General features: G+C 40.1%; 1 protein-coding gene across 2 annotated transcripts in view; it reads left to right on the top strand.

Annotated features, from left to right (window-relative positions):
- SKIC3 (SKI3 subunit of superkiller complex) overlaps window positions 1–21,458 on the top strand; it is a 403,595-nt gene that overhangs the window by 315,663 nt on the left and 66,474 nt on the right. For both annotated transcript variants that reach the window (XM_053701496.1, XM_053701495.1), the window contains 2 exons: window positions 12,665–12,793; window positions 19,092–19,216. In XM_053701496.1, the coding sequence (XP_053557471.1) occupies window positions 12,665–12,793; window positions 19,092–19,216 (254 nt within the window). The remainder of the gene's footprint in view (window positions 1–12,664; window positions 12,794–19,091; window positions 19,217–21,458) is intronic.

Genomic DNA, 21,458 nt, shown 5'->3' with positions numbered 1-21,458 from the left:
GTAGTTTTTACAAGCGGCAGAAGCAGCAACTCACAGAAACTGTGGATTCAAATATACTCAATTACCTGCTTCAAATACAACATCTGAGCAACCCCACTGTCACCGCATGTTATGAAGGAGTGTTAACTATGGAGCCGGGCACTACGCCTAATACACACTCAAAGATGGACATGTGTGAACTCTCGGACATGAGCTATTCTACCCAGGTGAGAAGATGTGCTGGCGATATACCGGTCATTAGCCTGGCAGAATCTAGTGGTACTTTGGCCTCATCGTTACAATTTGAGGGGGGCTAGACTTTTCATGTGTGCTGGCAAGGCACGGACACGCAATGACTAAAAAATGCTTTAACATAAGCTCTAACCAAGTTTTGTTCTCAATGTTTATGTGTTTCTTCTACATTTTAATTGTTATGTGCTGATATGTATGTACTCGCCCCAATGGTTAGATACGCTAAAACCGGCAGAAACAGAACACTGACTAATTTTATTATAACATAACTCTATAAATAATATTCAAGGGGAAGCACTGAAATGTAAACAATATTGCCCTGTATCCCAGATTGTTTTATCAGGGGGATGGGGGGCCCCCATAGTGATTTTAATAGTCTGTGAGGGTTTGGATGCATAATACATAGTTTTGACTCCACGGTGAAAAGATGAAGTGTGGCTGGGATCATGGCGTGGCCCGCGGCCGGGGTTGCGCTTGGGCTCTCAGCAACAGACACTATACTTGCAAACAGGGGAGTTATACATTGATAGTGCATTTTGTGACAGATTCTGAAAATTTTTGGGCTAGTATGAAACGTCACCTGAAACCTTGACCTAGACACAGCGCGCTACATTTTCTATATAAAATATAAGCACAGCTAACTTAAAGCATACAGAGCAACATAACTAGGGGAATGTAGCAAAAGTCTTCTTGCTGATTATGTACATATTCTATGTAACTGCGAATATCATTTCAACGTCTATGTGCGAGTCTAACTAAATGGAGGGGATCAGCTCCGGTTTAGGCATCTACAATATCAAAATGTGTTATGCCTTGTACTTTACTATTTTACTTCAGATGTCTACTGTTTTATGTTGTTTTGTTTTTTAGGTATAATATAACCCCTTGGACATTTACAAGATAACAGACAAGGTCCAAAAGTGACCTGTTTTAGTGTTATTAGGGGTAGAAAAAGGAGGATTAGCATTATCTTTGTACACCAAATGACTGTTATATGGTTGATTTATTTGCCCTGTACACACTTATCTACTTATTCTTTCCTCAATAAAAAATTGAAATAAAAAAAAAAAAAATCCTAAAATAGCTACAATATAATTATTCGTTATATTGTAGCTATATTAGGGTATATTTTACAGGTAAGTATTTAGCTTTAAATAGGATTAATTTATTTAATAAGATTTATTTCATTTCGTTAGATTTAACTTAGGGGGGTGTTAGGGTTAGGGTTAGACTTAGCTTTAGGGGTTAATACATTTATTAGAGTAGCGGCGAGGTCCGGTCGGCAGATTTGGGGTTAAAAAGTGTAGGTAAGGTAGCGGCGACGTTGGGGGGGGCAGATTAGGGGTTAATAAATATTATGTAGGTGTCGGCGATGTTAGGGGCAGCAGATTAGGGGTACATAGGGATAATGTAGGTTGCAGCGGTGTGTGGTCGGCAGATTAGGGGTTAAAATTTTTTATTAGAGTGGCGGCGATCTGGGGGGACATCGGTTTAGGGCTACATAGGTAGTTTATGGGTGTTAGTGTACTTTAGAGCACAGTAGTTAAGAGCTTTATGAACCGGCGTTAGCCCATAAAGCTCTTAACTCCTGACTTTTTTCTGCGGCTGGAGTTTTGTCATTAGAGTTCTAATGCTCAGCCAAGACTCTAAATACCAGAGTTAGGCAGATCCCATTGAAAAGATAGGATACGCAATTGAGGTAAGGGGATCTGCGGTATGGAAAAGGCGCGGTTGGAAAGTGAGCGTTAGACCCTTTCCTGACTGACTCTAAATACCAGCGGGCGGACAAAACCAGCGTTAGGACCCCTTAACGCTGGTTTTGACGGCAAACTCAGAACTCTAAATCTAGGCGTTAGGCTTATAAATAGCCTCGACTCCAGTATAGAAACTTTCAGTGTAGGTTGGGATTCCACATGCTAAATTAGCTATTTCAAATGCTGAAATAAGGGTAAACGAGTTACTTGTAAACAATTTAATACTCTACAGCAGGTAAAATGGATCATTGGGAACAATTTAAAGGGGAGAAAATTTGGGTGTAAACTGTCCCTTTAAGGACATGCATGGCCACAGTTATGCCTCAGGAGTGAGGGAGTCCAGTGTTGCTCAGAAAAGTGGCCCATGGTCATGTGATCACTGACAGCTTAAACTTATCCCAAATGTGATGAAATTGTGGACTCTCATCATCATGTTAAACAAAATTTATGATTACCTGGTAAATTAATTTCTACGGCCATTCCTAAATAGTGTTGGATTTTGCAAATCTTCAGTTTTGTTTGAAATTGAAAACATTCTTGCTTTAGTTAAAGGGACAGTCTACAATATAATTGTTATTGTTTTAAAAGATAGATAATCCGGGGGGGGCGGAGCTTGGCAGTGCAAGACAATGGCGGCATAGAGAAATAGCTCCCAGGCCCACGCTCACCAAATCCAGCAGCCGCAAAAAAACCTAAACCTGACCTGGCACCCCACACACCGGGGGAAGGTCCCACATAGCCAGTGACCAACATCGGGAGGCGCACTCACACTGAAAGGCTACCGCAACTGCACATTTGTCAAAGTGCGACATAGCCCAGAGACGCCGGATGCCGGAGCAGGCCCAAGCAGACCTAGAGTAACAGCTGCCGCCGGAGAGGGATCGCAGTGCGATCACAGAGACATGGAGATTGCCACGAAAATAAGCAACGCAGAGCATCTCAGCACAAGTGACCGGACCTGTCACAGACCACAGGAAGGTGGACATCTGGGGCAAAAACGTAAAGTGGCTCACAGTGAGTAATGTACTCAGGTGCAGGACACCACAATAAAGCACCGACATAAATATATTACAAAAGAGGGGGGAGCAAGCACTACTGGGCTTAATAACAGTGAAAATAAATAACCCACAGCTAAAGGCAAACCTAAATCAGTGGCCTCAAAAATAAACCTCACCGCTAAGCACAAGGACTGAACCACTTATAGTCACTGCAGTAGTATTAACAGGCACAGTACACCAAATCAGTACAGAACAGCCTGCACAATATAAAGGCATCGCTCAGACACACGCAGGATACCTAACCCCCCCCTAAACAATCAGTTGCTGACCCACAATCCAGCACATATTGCTCACAGAGGAGCTACTTCAAGAGTACACCCTTCCTACAGAAGTATATAGACATGCCTGGGAAAAGAACCAATAAGCCTGATAACAACTTGCACCCCATAACTATGCAGCAATTTATGAAACCAATAGACACAAACCTTGCTCAGATGCAACACATCTCTGATAATAACATCTCCACAGACGTTACACAAAACCCCAGGCTCACAATAGCCTCTGCATACCTGACGCCACACAACTTACAAAAGAAGATCTAAAGTCATTATGTACTAAAGATGACCTAAAAGAAATGCTTTCAGAAGTGAAAGGGTGGTATGGTGATTTGAAGAGGGATCTGACCAGGGTGACACAAAGAGTCACTAACCTGGAGGAGAACCACAACACCACCTGCAATGATATACACCACATGTCCCGCTTGGTGTATGACCAAGAAGAAACCATCTACAACCTGCTTGAAAAAGTAGAAGATTTGGATAACAGGGGAAGGAGAAACAACCCCAGGGTGCACGGGATCCCGGAATCCATACAACAAGGAGCCCTGGAGGGGTGTCTCCAAGCCCTATTTCGCACAGTAAAAGGAGATGAAAACGCACCAGAGGTGATCATAGAAAGAGCGCATAGGGCGCTGAGAGCCAAACCGCCACCTAAAGCCCCACCTAGGGACGTGATTTTAAAGCTATTGCACTTCAAAGACAAAGAGGAAATTCTAAAGCACTCAAGACAAAAGCAAGACATCACGCACGCTGGAAACCGAATACAGATCTTCATGGACCTGAGCCCCACAACACTTCAAAAGAGAAGGGACCATAGCCATATAACCACCGCACTCCTGGAGAAGAAAATACCTTACCGCTGGGGATTCCCAGTTAGCATCATAGCAACTAATGGCAACAGCACTGCAGTCTACAAAAACCAAGAAGACCTGCCTCATTTCTGTGAGGCCTTACAGATAAAAATCCGGGCAGGAGCCTAAGCTACTGATAGCTTCACACCACATCACCCTCCTGGGGGTAAAACAAGGTCCTCGGTGGCGGTCTCGGCTGCTCGGGACAACATCAAACACATAGCCGCAACAACTGCAGCCGAGGACCCTGAGAACTCACGTAACACCTTGGACACTTTACCAGCACGGCCTCCAGAAGATTCTAGCCAGTGAGACAGAGTTACAGGTCGTATAATATGATCTAAATGTTTATATTTCTAATGTTGGATTTGGTGGCGGGGATACTACCCTGCAAATTTGTTCATTTATTGTAATTGTTTCATTGTTCTGCTGTACTCGGCACATTGTATGTAATTGAGCTTATTTACACTCGCATAGTATATTAACCTGCACTAATAGATACTGCCACAATTTTGTTCGCAGTTGATATTTCCTACCTGTGTACGCACACCTCAAAATTAGGAGATTAGCTATCAAACCTTCATATAAGAGTAATTAGAGCACTAGGCATTGCAGAGACATACTTGAACTAGCGCACTCGCATCAACATATTAGGAGAATATCTTCAATACACGCCCCACATACGCATCAAAGAGACCCTTCCAATACAGGAAACATGCAACCACACCCCCTCAAACTGATCACAATAAACGCAAAAGGGCTTAATAGCCCGGAGAAGAGGTCCATTGCGTTCACTCAACTATCTAGGGATGGTGGGGACATCATATACATACAGGAAACGCACCTCAAAAAGGGGAGAGAACCTAGATGCATCAGCTATAGGTATAGAACCTGCTACCTAATGTCAGGCAACTCAAAAAGAGATGGGGTAGGAATTTTTATCAAAAACTCAATTCCCTTTCAACCCACCCAAGTGATAAGGGACCCTAATGGCTCGTATATACTTGTAGTGGGAGTTCTATATAACTCATATGTCACCTTAACCAACATATACCTACCAAACCAAGGACAACATATAGTATTTTAGAAACTAACCCAATTATTACTAGAACACACAAGAGGAGTACTATACCTAGCGGGGGACTTCAATCTCCCATTGGACCCTACCAAGGACACATCGATAGGAAAGACCAGCACACCGCTAAGGGTAATCAAAGCCGTGAACACACGACTCCAACTATTAAAACTACATGATGTGTGGAGATCAGTATATCCCCAAAAACAAGACTATACCTTCTACTCACACCCTCACCATTTATACACAAGGATAGACTATCTCATATCAGATCAGATAGGGTTGTCCTTTATAAATAACGCCAGTATACTACCAATCACGTGGTCAGACCATGCACCGGTCCAATGCCTAATAACCTGGCCAGACATGCCCGCACGCCCCAACACTTGGAGACTTGACGACCGAATCTTAGACAACCCCCAGACCAAACTAGAAGTCTACACGACTTTAAAACACTACTTTGAAGATAACCCACTAGACGCCTTGCCCACCTCCACTACATGGGAAGCCCACAAGTGTGTGGCACGGGGGGAATTCATCAAACTCAAGGCAAGAGACACTAAACATAGCAGACAGTTTGTAAACTCTACTCAATCGCAGATCAGATATTGAGAAACCCCACCTCCATTACCATCCTAGCCTCACTAACCAAAGTTAAGACAGACCTGCACAACCACTTGGTTAAAGAATACCAGAGAAAGGAATCAATTTTACAACAAAAATACTTTGACCTAAATGATAAGATAGGATCCTCGCTTGCTAGAGCACTAAAGCGAAAGCAGCTTAGCACGCACATATATTCAATGAAGGATACATCAGGACAGGTGCAGAAAGATAGTGAACAAATAGCTGAGACATTTCGACAGTATTATGATAAATTATACAATATCCAAAACACTAGCACACAGGCTGACATAGACAACTACTTGGAGGGTGTGCAGCTGAACGCGCTCTCACTAGAGGATAAGGAGACACTGGACAGACCAATCACAACCGAAGAGGTCAAGTTAACCATTAAAACCATGCCAAATGGCAAAAGCCCGGGCCCAGACGGACTGGGAGTCAAATATTACAAAACGTTCATTAACCACTTATTACTGCCATTAGCAACCCTATTTAATTCCCTACTACAAGAAGGAGTGTTCCCAGATTAGATGCTAGAAGCGGACATAACTGTCCTACCTAAACCGGGGAAAGCCCCAGACAGGCCAGAGAACTTCCGCCCAATTTCCCTACTAAACGTAGACATAAAAATATACGCCAAGATACTGGCCAATAGAATTAATAAGTTCCTCCCTGCCTTGATCCACCCGGATCAAGTTTGGTTTGTACCAGGCAGGGAAGCACGAGATAACACGCTTAAGATGCTACAGTTGGTAACTTACGCCCAGCAACAGCATACACCCCTGATTCTAGTCTCGACAGACGCCGAAAAGGCGTTTGACCGAGTACACTGGCCCTTCCTAAAAGCAGTTCTCGCCAAAATGAAATGTAGCACAACCCTCATAGACCAAATATTTGCACTGTACAGAAATCCTACTGCAAGAGTGAAAGTTAATGGTTTGTTATCCAACAGATTTTATATCAGGAACGGCATCAGGCAGGGATGTCCCCTCTCGCCACTCCTCTTTGCCATTTCAATAGAGGCACTAGCACAGAGGATCAGGGAAGACGCGCAGATTCAAGGAATAGTTACTAGATCATGTACCCTAAACTGGCCCTATATGCAGATGATGTCCTAATGGCATTGTCCAACGCAGATACCTCCCTCCCAAGAGCCTTAGCCACCTTTGAAGAATATGGACAATATTCTAATTTCCACCTAAACGTAACAAAATCAGAAATATTGAAGATAACATACAGTACAGGGGAATTGGATGGGATACTACACAACTGCAGTCTGCAGCGACGCAAGGATAAGGTGAGGTACCTGGGGATCTATATATCTCCGGACCCTCAGATTATCTTCCGAGAAAATTATAAAACCCTGGAACGCACTCTGGTAGCAGACCTGTCCAGCTGGAAGAATAAGTCAATCTCATGGATAGGCAGGATCAATGTAGTGAAAATGAACGTGATTCCCAGACTGTTATACCTACTCCAAACTACACCAATTCCTCTGCCAGGGAACTTTCTACAAAAACTACAAAGTATACTAGAGCAGTACATTTGGGGAGGGATCAGGCCAAGAGTGGCTAAGAAAACACTGTATCTGCCAAGAGACAGGGGAGGCCTCGGGGTCCCAAACATCCAAACCTATAAGCAGGCAATCACGCTACACAGACTGCTGGACTGGTGCTCTAACGACCCCAATAAAAAATGGGTTCAACTGGACTGTGACATAATGGAAACAAAAAATGCAGGCCTAGGAGCTTGGACCGTGGATAAAGACAGACATATAGCGACAACAGTATACCCTCTACTGGTAGACTTTTACACGACTTGGGACAAGATAATCCGTACCACGTCCAACATATCCACAGCACACTCCCCCTTAACACCCATATACCGAAACCCTGTGGTGCCATGGAACCGCCCAGAGGGGGGAACAACCTGCCAGACGCCTATTAGAGAATGTACTTTAATGGCACTGACTAATGGGGGCAAACTCAAATCTTATTCAGATATAACAGAGGAGCAGCCCGACTTGTTCATGAATTGGTACTCACACACCCAATTAAACCATTACCTTATGACACACAAACATAAACAATGCCTCACGAGGCAACCCACCACATTTGAGAGTTTATGTGTAAAAAACACACCAACAGCTCACGCAATCTCTTTAATATACAAAATCTTCCTCACAGACGACACACAAGCTCTACCCACATATACAACAGCTTGGGAGAAAGAGCGGCACACAGAAATAGAACCCGAGGATTGGCAGATAGCCTTTTAAATAACTAAAACCGCCTCCATATCCACAAAAGTACAGGAATCCAGTTACAAATTTATGTCAAGATGGTACCTCACCCCCAGTAGACTGCAGCGTATATATAAGCAAGCCTCAGGCAAATGCTGGAGAGAATGCGGGGAACCGGGCACACCAACACATATCTGGTGGGACTGTACTAGACAAGACGATTTCTGGGTGGGAGTTCTCAACCACATGGAGCTAGTCTTGGGAACCGCCATACAAAACAGCCCAAAAACGTTGTTGTACTTATTACTACCTAAAATTGCCAACAAGGCAGGGAAAGCATTGATGCTGGTCATGTTGAATGGGGCCAAGCTACTGATACCAAAACATTGGAAATCACGGGTAGTCACCACAGTGGATGAATGGCGCATTCAGGTAGATTCCTTGCTAGACTTAGAGAGATACCATCACATGATTCAGGGAACTATAGACACACACGAAATGATGCTAGAACAGTGGATGCACCACAGACAGCAAGCAGCATAGGATGGGAAACTTAGTGTCAAAATACATTGACTCTAATCTGAATAAACAAAACAAATCCAAGGTAAAGCACACAGGTATCATGGGAATTTTTCTCAAGCAGAGGTTAGGTATTCACGCATTCCTTCCTAGTGAGGATACTCAATAAATGTATGTGTTAGTATGTGCCACAGTATGCCATAGGTGTTAAGCACCCCAATGAGAAGGACATTACTCTTTGATTAGTACTCAGAATCGGCTTTGCATTTAAAGACATTCTCTATATGAACTGCAATGTACAACTAACCCAGATAATTGCAAACTCGCAAAGAAGAGGATATAGACATGTATACTACTTGAGAATGTAAAGTGTATATATCTATGGAATGTAAAATTGGAAACATTTAAAAAGTTTGTAACATTTGTTTGCACTTTAATAAAGACTTATTGAAGAGAAAAACAAAAAACAAAAAAAAAAACTGTAAGCTTCAAATCATATAATTTGAAAGCTTGTTAAACTATGGAAATAAAAAAACATCCCATGGCGCTTTGCTTTTCATAGTTGCTTAAGACAGGAAAATATATGCAAATAAGGCTCTGTCTTGCTGAGTATCTTCACCGTAACTTTTATAAGTCTGGAGAAATTATAAATGGGGGGCTGGCCTTATTAGAGTGTATTTTGTTTTATGTAATGACAGCGCAGTCTTGTTTTAATTTTAATATATTAAGTTAAAAAGAAAATTTATATATATATGTTATTTTGTATTATTTATTTTGATGCTCGAGGTTAGTAAGAAGTTTCTTTATTTCTCAAGGGCACTACATTTTTTGTGGACTAGCTTATTTCCAAAACAGTCTCCCTAAGCTTAAAGGGATAGTAAACCCCCCAAAAAGTATGATTTAGTTAGAGCATACAATTTTAAACAGCTTTCCAATTTAATTCTATTATCAAATTTTCTTCATTATTTTGTTATCCATTGCTGAAGGGACAGCATTGCACTACTGACATGAAGCTGAAAATATCTATTTAGCCAATCACAAGAGACAAATGTGTGCAGGCACCAATTAGCAGCAGTTCCCACTAGTGTATGATATGTGCGTATTCATTTTTTAACAAGGGATACTAAGAAAACAAAGCACATTTGAAAATAGAAGTTAATTTAAAAGTGTCTTAAAATATCTGAATCAGGCAAGTTTAATTTTGACTTTCCTATCCCTTTAATGAAATCTTTAAGAGATGTGGTGTAGGTAGGCTTGAAAACTCTGGCAGGATGGATCTGTAAAATCTCATTGTTAAAGATGGCAGAATCCTTTACTACATTTATAACAGAACAGAATATTAATAAATATAAATTACTCATCTTCTAATTAATAGCTCAGTTTTACATGTACATACTTCAGCAATTAAAGTTGTGCTCATAATTGTTTTAATCATTTTTTTGTGTTTTACTAAAATAAAAAACATAACCATAAGAACCAGTCACCCTAAGCTGAATGGAGTATTTAAGAGATGTGGTATAGGTTTAGGTAGAGCAATTAGTTTTGCCTGAAAATTCAGGTAGGGTGCATTTAGAAACAGGGCTCCTTGTTTAATAAAACACAATGTTATATTTCATCTCTGAAAACAAAAAGGATATTAGACCATCAGAATGAATTATTCATCTATTATGAATAACTAAAGTTTTTTCTCTTTTGATGTATACATGCATTTTTATTGTTTTTCTTTGTTTAATCTTCTTATAAATGATGTAATTTAAAATGATAATAAAAATATATATATTTTTACAAAAAAAAAAAAAAGATAGATAATCCTTTTATTACCCATTCCCCAGTTTTGCATAACCAACACAGTTATATTAATATACTTTTTACCTCTCTGATTACCTTGTATCTAAGCATCTTCTGACAGCCCCCTGATCCCATGACTTTATATTTATTATCTATTGACTTGCATTTAGTAGTGTGTTGTGCTAACTCTTAAATAACTCCCCGGACGGGAACACATTGTTATCTATATGGCCCACATGAACTAGCAGTCTCCTGTTGTGAAAAGCAAATACAAAATGTGATTGAGAGGCTGTCAATACAGCCTTTGAAACAGGCAGATATTTAGAGGTTTAAGTGTTATAAAGTATATTAATATAACAATGTTGGTTGTGCAAAGCTGGAGAATGGGTAGTAAAGGCGTTATCTATCTTTTAAACAATAACAATTTTTGTGTAGACTGTCCCTTTTAACCCCTTAGTGACCGGAGCACTTTTCCATTTTCTGACCGTTTGGGACCAAGGCTATTTTTACATTTCAGTGGTGTTTGTGTTTATCTGTAATTTTCCTCTTACTCATTTACTGTACCCACACATATTATATTCCGTTTTTCTCGTCATTAAATGAGTTTTCTAAAGATACCATTATTTTCATCATATCTTATAATTTACTATAAAAAAAATGATAAAGTATGAGGAAAAAATGGAAAAAATACACTTTTTTTAACTTTGACGCCCAAAATCTGTTTCACATCTACAACCACCAAAAAAAAACACCCATGCTAAATAGTTTCTCATATTTGTCCTGAGTTTAGAAATACCCAATGTTTACATGTTCTTTGCTTTTTTTGCAAGTTATTGGGCAATAAATACAAGTAGCACTTTGCTATTTCCAAACCACTTTTTTTCAAAATTGGCATTAGTTACATTGGAACACTGATATCTTTCATTAATCCCTGAATATCCCTTGACATGTATATATTTTTTAGAAGACATCCCACCATTTCACTGCCAAATGCGATCAAATAGTAGTTTTTTGGTAATTAGAAGGCCGCTAAATGCCGCTGTGCATTACACTTGTATTGTGTCTAGCAGTGAAGGGGTTAATTAGGTAGCTTGTAGGGAGCTTGCAGGGTTAATTTTAGCTTTAGTGTAGAGATCAGCCTCCCACCTGACACATCACACCCCCTGATCCCTTCCAAACAGCTCTCTTCCCTCCCCCACCCCACAATAGTCCCTGCCATCTTAAGTACTGGCAGAATGTCTGCCAGTACTAAAATAAAAAAAAAAATTTTGTTTTTTTTTATTATTCTGCTGTGTAGGATCCCCCCTTAGCCCCCAAACAGCTTTCTAACCCTTCCCTTCTACTTTATTGGGAGCCATCTTGGGTCTGCCAGTAGCCAGTTTACAATAAAATTGTTTTTTTTATATTTTTTTACTTTTTTTCTGTAGTGTAGCTTCCCCCCCAAAGACCAACCCCCCCCCCTGTCAAATGCCTTAGATCTTTTAGATTCCCAATTGCCAACCCCCTTTCTCCCACTTAATATAACAACATTTTCCATAGTGTAGTGGTTCTCACTCGCTTCCGCCCGTTGCACGCACCCACCGCCCCCGTGCACACGCGCCTATCCGTGCCCCTGTTGATCCCGTCCCCCTCTTCATGCTAGATCCCATCGATGGCCGCCCACCCACGAACAATCACGGCCATCGATGTCCGGTGCAGAGATTTCCACAGAGTGTCTCTCTCTGCATCGGATGGCTAAGTATTGTTATTGCAGGATGCCTCGATATTGAGGCATCACTGCAATAACAGGAAAGCAGCTGGAAGCGATTAGGATCGCTTCCACTGCTTTCAAAGACCGACGACGTATGGGGTGTATCCTCGGTCATTAACTGTATTTTTTGGAGGACATACCCCATACGTCATCGGTGGTTAAGGGTGGTAACACAAGTGATTATATACCACCAGATATAAAGAGTTAAAAACATATATTTTTTTTTTTTTAATATAATATACCTCAGAAGGATTGTCCAGCCACAGGTTTCTATCTGTCACCCTTCATGACTTGAAAACCTGAAGACGCACTATAACTACACAAACAAATCTCTGACGCCTCAATAGAGTCCAAAAAAACCCAAACAGACTGGGTTAGAGAAACACTTAACACAATATTTTAGTGTTTTGCTTTGTTGGTTGTTTCCTTCTTGAAACATTAAGTGATCAGCAACTTGAAAATAAAATGTAATTATTTATGATTTCCTTTTCCAGATAACCCTGCAGTGTGGGCTGGGATTATGGCCGCCATCCATGTTGAATACACAGGCTCCTACCTCAAGAATAATAATACTAAGGGTTCTGATCTTGATACAAGATTTGTAGCATCTGTCAAATCTAAGAGTAAGTAATATATAATGGTACCAAGAGCAGTATTTATGTAAGAGACTGCATGTACAAATGTCACTGCAGCATAAGTTAAGGGGAAATCATACTCATACTGCATCACTTTCAAGTGATTTAGCATATAACTGTAAAAAGCTGACAGGAAAATATAACCTGAACATCTCTATGTCAAAAAAGAAGATATTTTACCTCGAAATTTCTTCAGCTTACAAGAGTAAGTTCTCTGAAAACAGCTATACTTCAGCAGCTGTGCAGCTGCAAGTTAAAAAAACTAAATAGCCAATCAGCATCTGCAGTGCTGAGGTCATACCATGCTTTGTGGTAATATCATAAAAAGAGTCCACTGAAATATCGTGAGATTTCATAGTAAGCTTCCATAAACTGAAAAGGAAAATAACATTACAGATATTTTCTAGTCAGCTTTTAACAGCAATGCTGCATCACTTTAAAGTGCTTCAACATTTGGGTATTGTGTCCCTTTAAAGCATTTTATTTTGATTTTGAAGCTAACTGTCAATCCATGCCAGCCTGCAACTGGGCCTTAAAGGGACAGTAAACACCTTGAGATTTTAATATAAAATGTTTAGTCATGTATAGTAAAACAACTATGCAATATACTTTCATTATTTATTTTGCCCCCTTTCCATATAATTTAGCTATGAATATTGTGGCTTCTTTAAAGGGATTTAAAACAGTCGGTTTCATTGTTGAAATATAAAAATCACTAAGCAGTGGGTTATACTTAATATAAATCTTTGCAATATGTATTCTTCATCACTTTAAAAGGATTTTAGCTTTTATTACTTTTTGTTTTAATTTCATTACTTCCTGTCAAAGCCCTACAAGGAGGGTGGGCCCTCTGCAGGAAGGCAAATTAGCAGTTTTCTTTTGAAGTGTTGCTAGGAGACACATATCTGCTAGCTGCAATTAGTTTGTTGCCCATGTTCAGTATATTACTTTTGCTGCCAAAATCATGCGACCGTATAACCTGTGTTCTATAATGGTAGCTCTTTTATCTAGCTAAGAGCAGTTGCTAAAGTGGGAATTTCTAAGTGTTCATTTAGCAAGAAAACAAGTACGTTATTTGATGTTTTATAACACAATCTGTTATTTTTATCTTTACATTTCAATTTAACATGCTTTATTTTACTAAAGGAGCAATGTTTAATATCCCTTTAAAATCTCAGACCTGGAAAATCACCCTGTAGATTTCTCACAATGAACACTGCTACATATCCTTTTCCCTGAATGGCTTTAACAAATAACAACTGCAAAAAAATCACTTTATACTAGCAATATGACCTTAGCCTTTGTTGTCTGCCGACTAAAGCCTGGATTGGCTACTCTAAATAAGGCAAATGATAGGTGGAGTTTGGTTATTTAGAAACAAATGCTGCAAACACGTTAACTTGATTTTAAAATGTTTAGACTTGGTGAATATGTTATTCTATAGCAAGATAACAGAAATATCTTGTAATTACAAGGTGGCCAGTGTCCCTTTAACCCTTTAAGGACACAGCTTTCAGTTTGTTCAATTGTTTTATGACGGAAAAAATCTGTCATATGTCCTTAAGAGGTTAAGGAACTGATTGTTTATTGGTGGATAGTGACATGCCTCACAAAAATAAAAACAAATATTTTTTTTCTCAGTAGAAAGAGATAAAAAACTAAAATATATTTTAAAACATGACCTTATATTGTCTTCTTGTATTCTTTACCTAACCACATTCCTTCCACTTCACAATAATCGCAACAGTTGGCCTGGGCTGATCTGGCAGGGCAGAAATGTTGTGAACTGACTTGCGGCAAAGGTAGCATCCTATGACAGTGCCAAATTTGTAGTCACTGAGCTCTTCACTACGACCCATTGTACTGCCAATATTTGTCTGGAGATTTCATGGCTATGTGCTGTATTTATCAACCTGTTAGCATTGGGTGTGGCTGAAACGCCCAAACTCAATAATTAATAGGGGTGTCCCCATACTTTTGGCTATTGTAGTGTATATAAATAATACATTTTTTCTGTCTTTTTTTTTGTGAGGTGTGCTACTTGATTCAGCATAGCTGTAAAAAAGCTGATAAGAAAATATTCACCTGAACATCTCTATGTTAAAAAGGAAGATATTTTACCTCAAATTTCCTAAGTATTCACACCCCACTGTAAAGAGACTTTTAAGCAGCCAATCAGGATGTTTGTCCCAGAACAAGCTAGGGCGTGTGCAGGCACAGTCATGTTATTTTCCTATTCTATTTATATAACTCTGGTAACCTTAATCGCATTCCTCTTACATCTAAAAACCCCTCCCCCTTCACTTGTGCACTCTGGAACTCTCGCTCTGTTTGCAACAAGCTCACATCTATCCATGATCTCTTTATCTCCCACTCTCTTAACCTTCTGGCTCTTACAGAAACCTGGCTCTCTGCTTCAGACACAGCATCCACTGCTGCACTGTCACATGGGGGTCTCCATTTCAGCCACACTCCTAGGTCTGGCAATAGACAAGGAGGTGGTGTCAGTATTTTACTTTCTTCTCGTTGCACCTTCCAACAAATACAGCCCTTCTCTTCACTCACATTTTCTTCATTTGAAGCACACGTGATTCGGTTATTCTCTCCCCTCTCTATACGTGTTGCAGTCATATACCGCGCCCTGGCTCCCCAACTCAATTTTTAGATCACTTTGCTGCCTGGATTCCTTATTTCCTTTCCTCAGACACCCCTGCCCTCATTCTTGGCGACTTTAACATCCCTCTTGACAATCCCAATGCCTCCTCTGCAATACAACTTCTTCAACTGACTTCCTCTTTCGGCCTGTCACAATGGACTGACTCTCCCACTCACAAAAATGGTCATTCCCTTGATCTGATTTTCACCTATCAATGCACTCTTTCAAATTTAACAAACTCCCCTTCTCCTCTATCTGACCATCATCTCCTAACTTGCAACATCACTTCCCTACCTACAACTCCCCCTCCCTCTGACCCTCACACCAAACTTCACAGAATCACTAAGTCACTAGATCTGCATCGGCTCGCTAGCTCTCTCAAACCTCTCCTCTCATCCATCACCTCCTTTTCCTGCCCTGACCAATCTATCTGCCAGTATAATTCCACCCTTACATCGATCATTGACACTCTGGCCCCTCCAACCTTAGCTCAGAAACCACACTCTCATTCTCAGCCCTGGCATACTCCTCTGACACGATACCTACGCAGATGCTCCCGTACTGCTGAGCGACATTGGAGGAAATCTCGGAGTTCAACTGACTTTCTTCACTACAAGTTCATCCTGAACTCCTACTATTCTGCCCTTAATCTTTATAAGCAACAATATTTTTCTAATCTCATCTCTACTCTTTCCTCTAGCCCTAAACGTCTGTTCTCCATGTTCAACACTCTTCTCTGCCCACCCTCACCTCCTAACACAACCTCTCTCTCAGCTCAAGATTTTGCAAGCCACTTCAAAAACAAAATTGACTCCATCAGAAGTGAAATCAGCTCTCAACATACTTCCAATCTCCCACCCCCTCAAAAGCTCACGATCACCCAAAAATGCAGCTCTTTTGCCCCTGTTAATGAGGATGAAGTTTCTGCCCTTATATTGTCCTACCACCTCACTACCTGTCCCCTCGACCCCATCCCCTCACAGCTACTCCCCTCCCTCTCTTCTACCCTCACCCCCATACTCGCACACATTTTCAACCTCTCAGCACTGGTATATTTCCCTCATCTCTAAAACATGCACTGGTCACACCTATCCTCAAAAAACCTTCCCTTGATCCAACCTCCCCTTCCAATTACCACGCTATTTCCCTACTCCCTCTTGCCTCAAAGCTCCTCGAAAAGCTAGTTTATGCACGTCTATCCCATTTCCTTACACTAAACTCTCTTCTTGACCCACTGCAATCTGGATTTCGTTCTCATCATTCTACAGAGACAGCAATTGTCAAGGTTACCAATGACCTACTTACAACAAAATCCAAAGGCCACTTCTCTCTGCTTATCCTCCTTGACCTGTCTGCAGCCTTTGACACTGTTGACCACCCTCTTCTGCTCCAAACCCTCCAATCCTTCGGCATCTGTGACACAGCTCTCTCGTGGTTCTCTTCCTATCTGACTAACCGTACATTTAGTGTAGCCTTCTCCGGAGCATCCTCTGCCCCATTACCACTTTCTGTTGGGGTACCTCAAGGCTCTGTCCTTGGTCCCCTTCTCTTTTCAATCTATACGTCGTCACTAGGTTCCTTAATAAAGTCCCATGGGTTTCAATACCATTTGTATGCCGATGACACCCAAATCTACCTCTCTGCACCAGACCTACCTCCTTCCTTACTAACCCGTGTCACTAACTGTCTTTCTCACATCTCATCTTGGATGTCCTCTCACTACCTTAAGCTAAATCTCTCCAAAACTGAACTCCTTATTTTTCCCACTTCTTCCAATGTCTCCACCCCCAAAATTTCTATAACTGTTGATAATTCCATCATTACCCCTACCCTGCACGCCCGATGTCTTGGGGTCACACTTGACTCAGATCTTTCCTTCACTCCTCACATTCAGTCCTTGGCTAAAGCCTGCCGCTTCCACCTTAAAAACATTGCTAAAATTAGACCTTTCCTTACACAAGATACAACCAAGATTTTAATCCACTCTCTCATCCTTTCCCGCCTCGACTACTGCAATTCCGTCCTTTCTGGTCTACGTAGCTGCCGCATAGCTCCTTTACAATCCACTATGAATGCCTCTGCCAGGCTCATCTTCCTTACTCATCGCTCTTCATCTGCTGCACCTCTCTGCCAATCTCTTCACTGGCTTCCTCTTGCCTCTAGGATTAAACATAAAATCCTCACCCTGATATATAAAGCTCTCAACTGCACTGCTCCCCCCTACATCTCAGAACTTGTCTCTAGATACTCTCCCTCCCGTCCCCTTCGATCAGCTAAGGATCTCCTCCTCTCTTGTTACTTCCTCACATTCACGTTTACAGGACTTCTCCAGACTGGCCCCCATCTTGTGGAATTCCCTGCCTTGCTCCATAAGACTCTCCCCTAGTTTTAACAGCTTCAAGCACTCCCTAAAAACTCTACTATTCAGGGATGCATACAGCCAACACTAACCTTCCTAACTCCATTGCTTTCCCCTTGAACCCCTTAGATTGTAAGCCTATGGGCCCAGCTGTTTACAGATCGCTTCATAAGAGCTGTCTACAACAGTGAAACTCTCGGCAGGGCTCTCTACCCACTTGACCCCTACAAAAGCTATCCTGTACACCGACTATGTTTACAGTGCTGCGGAATCTGTTGGCGCTCTACAAATACCTGATAATAATAATAATAAGTTTACTATGAAATCTCAGCAAAGGCAAAACGTTACCTCAGCACTGCTGATGCTGATTGGCTATTGTTTATTTTTGTTGTTGTTTTTTCCAACTTGCAGCGGAAGTATAACTGTTCACACAACACTCTGGTGAGCTGAAGAAATTTTGAGGTCACATATCTTCCCTTTTTACATAGATATGCTCAGGTGATATTTTTTGTCAGCTTTTTACAGTTATGCTGCATCACTTTCAAATGATTTAGAATATGAGTATTATGTCCATTTAAGAAATAAATGACCTACAGAACAAACAAGGAGTGCAAAAAAAAATTGCAAACTAATACAAAGAATAAAAAGATTTTTGTAGGATTTTCTAGACTGAATCTACATTAATATACAGGCTGCCATATAGTCTTAAACGTCCATCAGGGAGAAACAGGATATATATTAACAGTATCGAAAATTATGATGCAAAAAATACTTCAAACTTTTTGTAGATAAATCATAATAAAGAAAAATAAATGGAATAATGAAATAAAAACCAAAAGAATAGTAAACTCAATAATGGTAAAGTACAATACAATATGAATGACGTTAAAAGAGAATACACAATGCATAAGTATATTGTAGTCAACTCTCATGCTCTAGTGCCCTAGAATGGGTTGTCAAGAGACAGTAAGCTGCAATGATTACCTGGGTAGTCTACAGGGACAGCCATAAAGGTAGATGGTTCACTTTAATCATCTTATTAAAAGGGGGCGGGCACCCTTTGTTCGTTTGAGGTGTTTCTACTGGTAACAGTGTATGATTGAATAATAAAAAATGTTTTAGTTATTTTCTTAAATTTACAACTAGAATGGAAATGGCCACTTCCTCTTTGTAAAAGAAAAATAACGTGATGTAGTCAAAAGTAATAATAAGCACTGTTAAATTTTAGTTTCTGAAGTATAAAGTTTAACTTTGTCTTTTTAAATATTCAGTTGAAAGAATGAAGAATATTCCAGTGAGTTTTGCTCAGGCCCTGGAGAGTTGGTCTCTGTGTCAGTCAATTTCTTCTTTAAATGACCAAGGCAGGATAGCAGAAGCAGAAGCAGTCTGCAGCAAGGTATGGTAGTCTTAATTACTCTTGCAAAATTGTTTTATACAATAAAGTTGGTTTTGAATATCATAGTTAAAGGGACATTGAACCCAATTTTTTTCTTTTATGATTCAGATAGAGCATGCAATTTTAAGCAACTTTCTAATTTACTTCTATTATCAATTTTTCTTCGTTCTTTTGCTATCTTTATTTGAAAAAGAAGGCATCTAAGGAGCCAGCAAATGTTTGGTTCAGGACAATGGACAGCACTTGTTTATTTGTGCTGTCCAATTAGCAAGGACAACCCAGGTTGTTCACCAAAAATGGGCCGGCATCTAAACTTACATTCTTGCTTTTCAAATAAACATACCAAGAGAATGAAGAAAATTTGATAATAGGAGTAAATTAGAATTGCATGCTCTATCTGAATCACGAAAGACAAAATTTGGGTTCAGTGTCCCTTTAAGTTACTGTCTCCCTCCCTAAAATTGTTTCTTATTAGATCTGATAGATCTTCTTTAGTTTTCATTTGTTCCAGCACTTAACACTAGACTCTGTACATATTAATTGCAGTAGACAAATTTGACAAACATGAATGGTAGACTTGAATCACATCTGTTGTAATAAAGATGAGATTAGAAATCTCTTCAGCAGTTGACGGAAGTTGTGGGAAGTTAATGTGAATGGAAGGAAATTACATGGCGTATCACTGAATAATGATTACACTATTCATTATTAAACTCTATACGTATCGATCCAGCATTAAACATACTGTATTTATATGAATATTGTATTCTTTTGGGATTCTCACCCACAATATCTCCTGTCAAAATATTGGTGTCTATTAAAGTGACAGTAAAGACAGTGTTACTGAAAGAGTATGAGTTAATCTATATAATATGTACTTTAAATTAAGTTTGCTCTTTGCATTATTAATGATTCTATTTTCCAAATTTATATTAGTCAAAGAAGCCAGCCGCCCGTGTCTCATTTATTTTGTTCTAGTAATGAAGCTAATAAAGCTTGCTATTGCCGCTCACACCCGAGCCGGGGCAGTGCACCCTACAAATACCTCAATGCCATATCTACTCTTTGACTGTGAACAGAGTGATTTATTGACAAGTACAAATCATGTTTCTTCTGTTATGTGTGATCAGTCCACGGGTCATCATTACTTCTGGGATATAACTCCTCCCCAACAGGAAATGCAAGAGGATTCACCCAGCAGAGCTGTATATAGCTCCTCCCCTCTACGTCAGTCCCAGTCATTCTCTTGCACCCAACGACTAGATAGGATGTGTGAGAGGACTATGGTGATTATACTTAGTTTTTATGACTTCAATCAAAAGTTTGTTATTTTACAATAGCACCGGAGCGTGTTATTACTTCTCTGGCAGAGTTTGAGGAAGAATCTGCCAGAGTTTTTTACTATGATTTTATCCGGAGTTGTTAAGATCATATTGCTGTTCTCGGCCATCTGAGGGAGGTAAAGGCTTCAGATCAGGGGACAGCGGGCAGATGAATCTGCATTGAGGTATGTAGCAGTTTTTATTTTCTGAATGGAATTGATGAGAAAATCCTGCCATACCGTTAAAATGACATGTATGTATACACTTCAGTATTCTGGGGATGGTATTTCACCGGAACTACTCTGTTAAAGGTCACTAATCCTTTTAATAACTATTTATCATGTAAACGTTTTTGCTGGAATGTAGAATCGTTTACATTGCTGAGGTACTGTGTGAATAAATATTTGGGCATTATTTTCCACTTGGCAGCCTTTTTTACTTTTATTTGTGACAGTTTCGTTTCTCTTCACTGCTGTGTGGGAGAGGGAGGGGCCGTTTTTGGCGCTCTTTGCTACGCATCAAAAAATTCCAGTCAGTTACTTTTATATTTCCTGCATGATCCGGTTCATCTCTGACAGATCTCAGGGGTCTTCAAACTTCTTTGAAGGGAGGTAAATTCTCTCAGCAGAGCTGTGAGAATTCTTATAGTGACTGTGAATAAAAACGTTGCTTTGCATTTTTTATGTCAAATTTAATTAGTGTTATTTTACTAATGGGAACAAGCCTTTGCTAAAAGTTGTGTTGTTTTAAAGTTTGATGCTATAACTGTTTTTCAGTTCATTATTTCAACTGTCATTTAATCGTTTAGTACCTCTTTGAGGCACAGTACGTTTTTGCTAAAAAAGATTATAACCAAGTTGTAAGTTTTTTTGCTAGTGTGTTAAACATGTCTGACTCAGAGGAAGATATCTGTGTCATTT

The sequence above is a fragment of the Bombina bombina genome, chromosome 2, assembly GCF_027579735.1.
Source record: "Bombina bombina isolate aBomBom1 chromosome 2, aBomBom1.pri, whole genome shotgun sequence".
NCBI lineage: Eukaryota > Metazoa > Chordata > Amphibia > Anura > Bombinatoridae > Bombina > Bombina bombina.
This window is presented reverse-complemented; position numbering and strand designations above follow the sequence as displayed.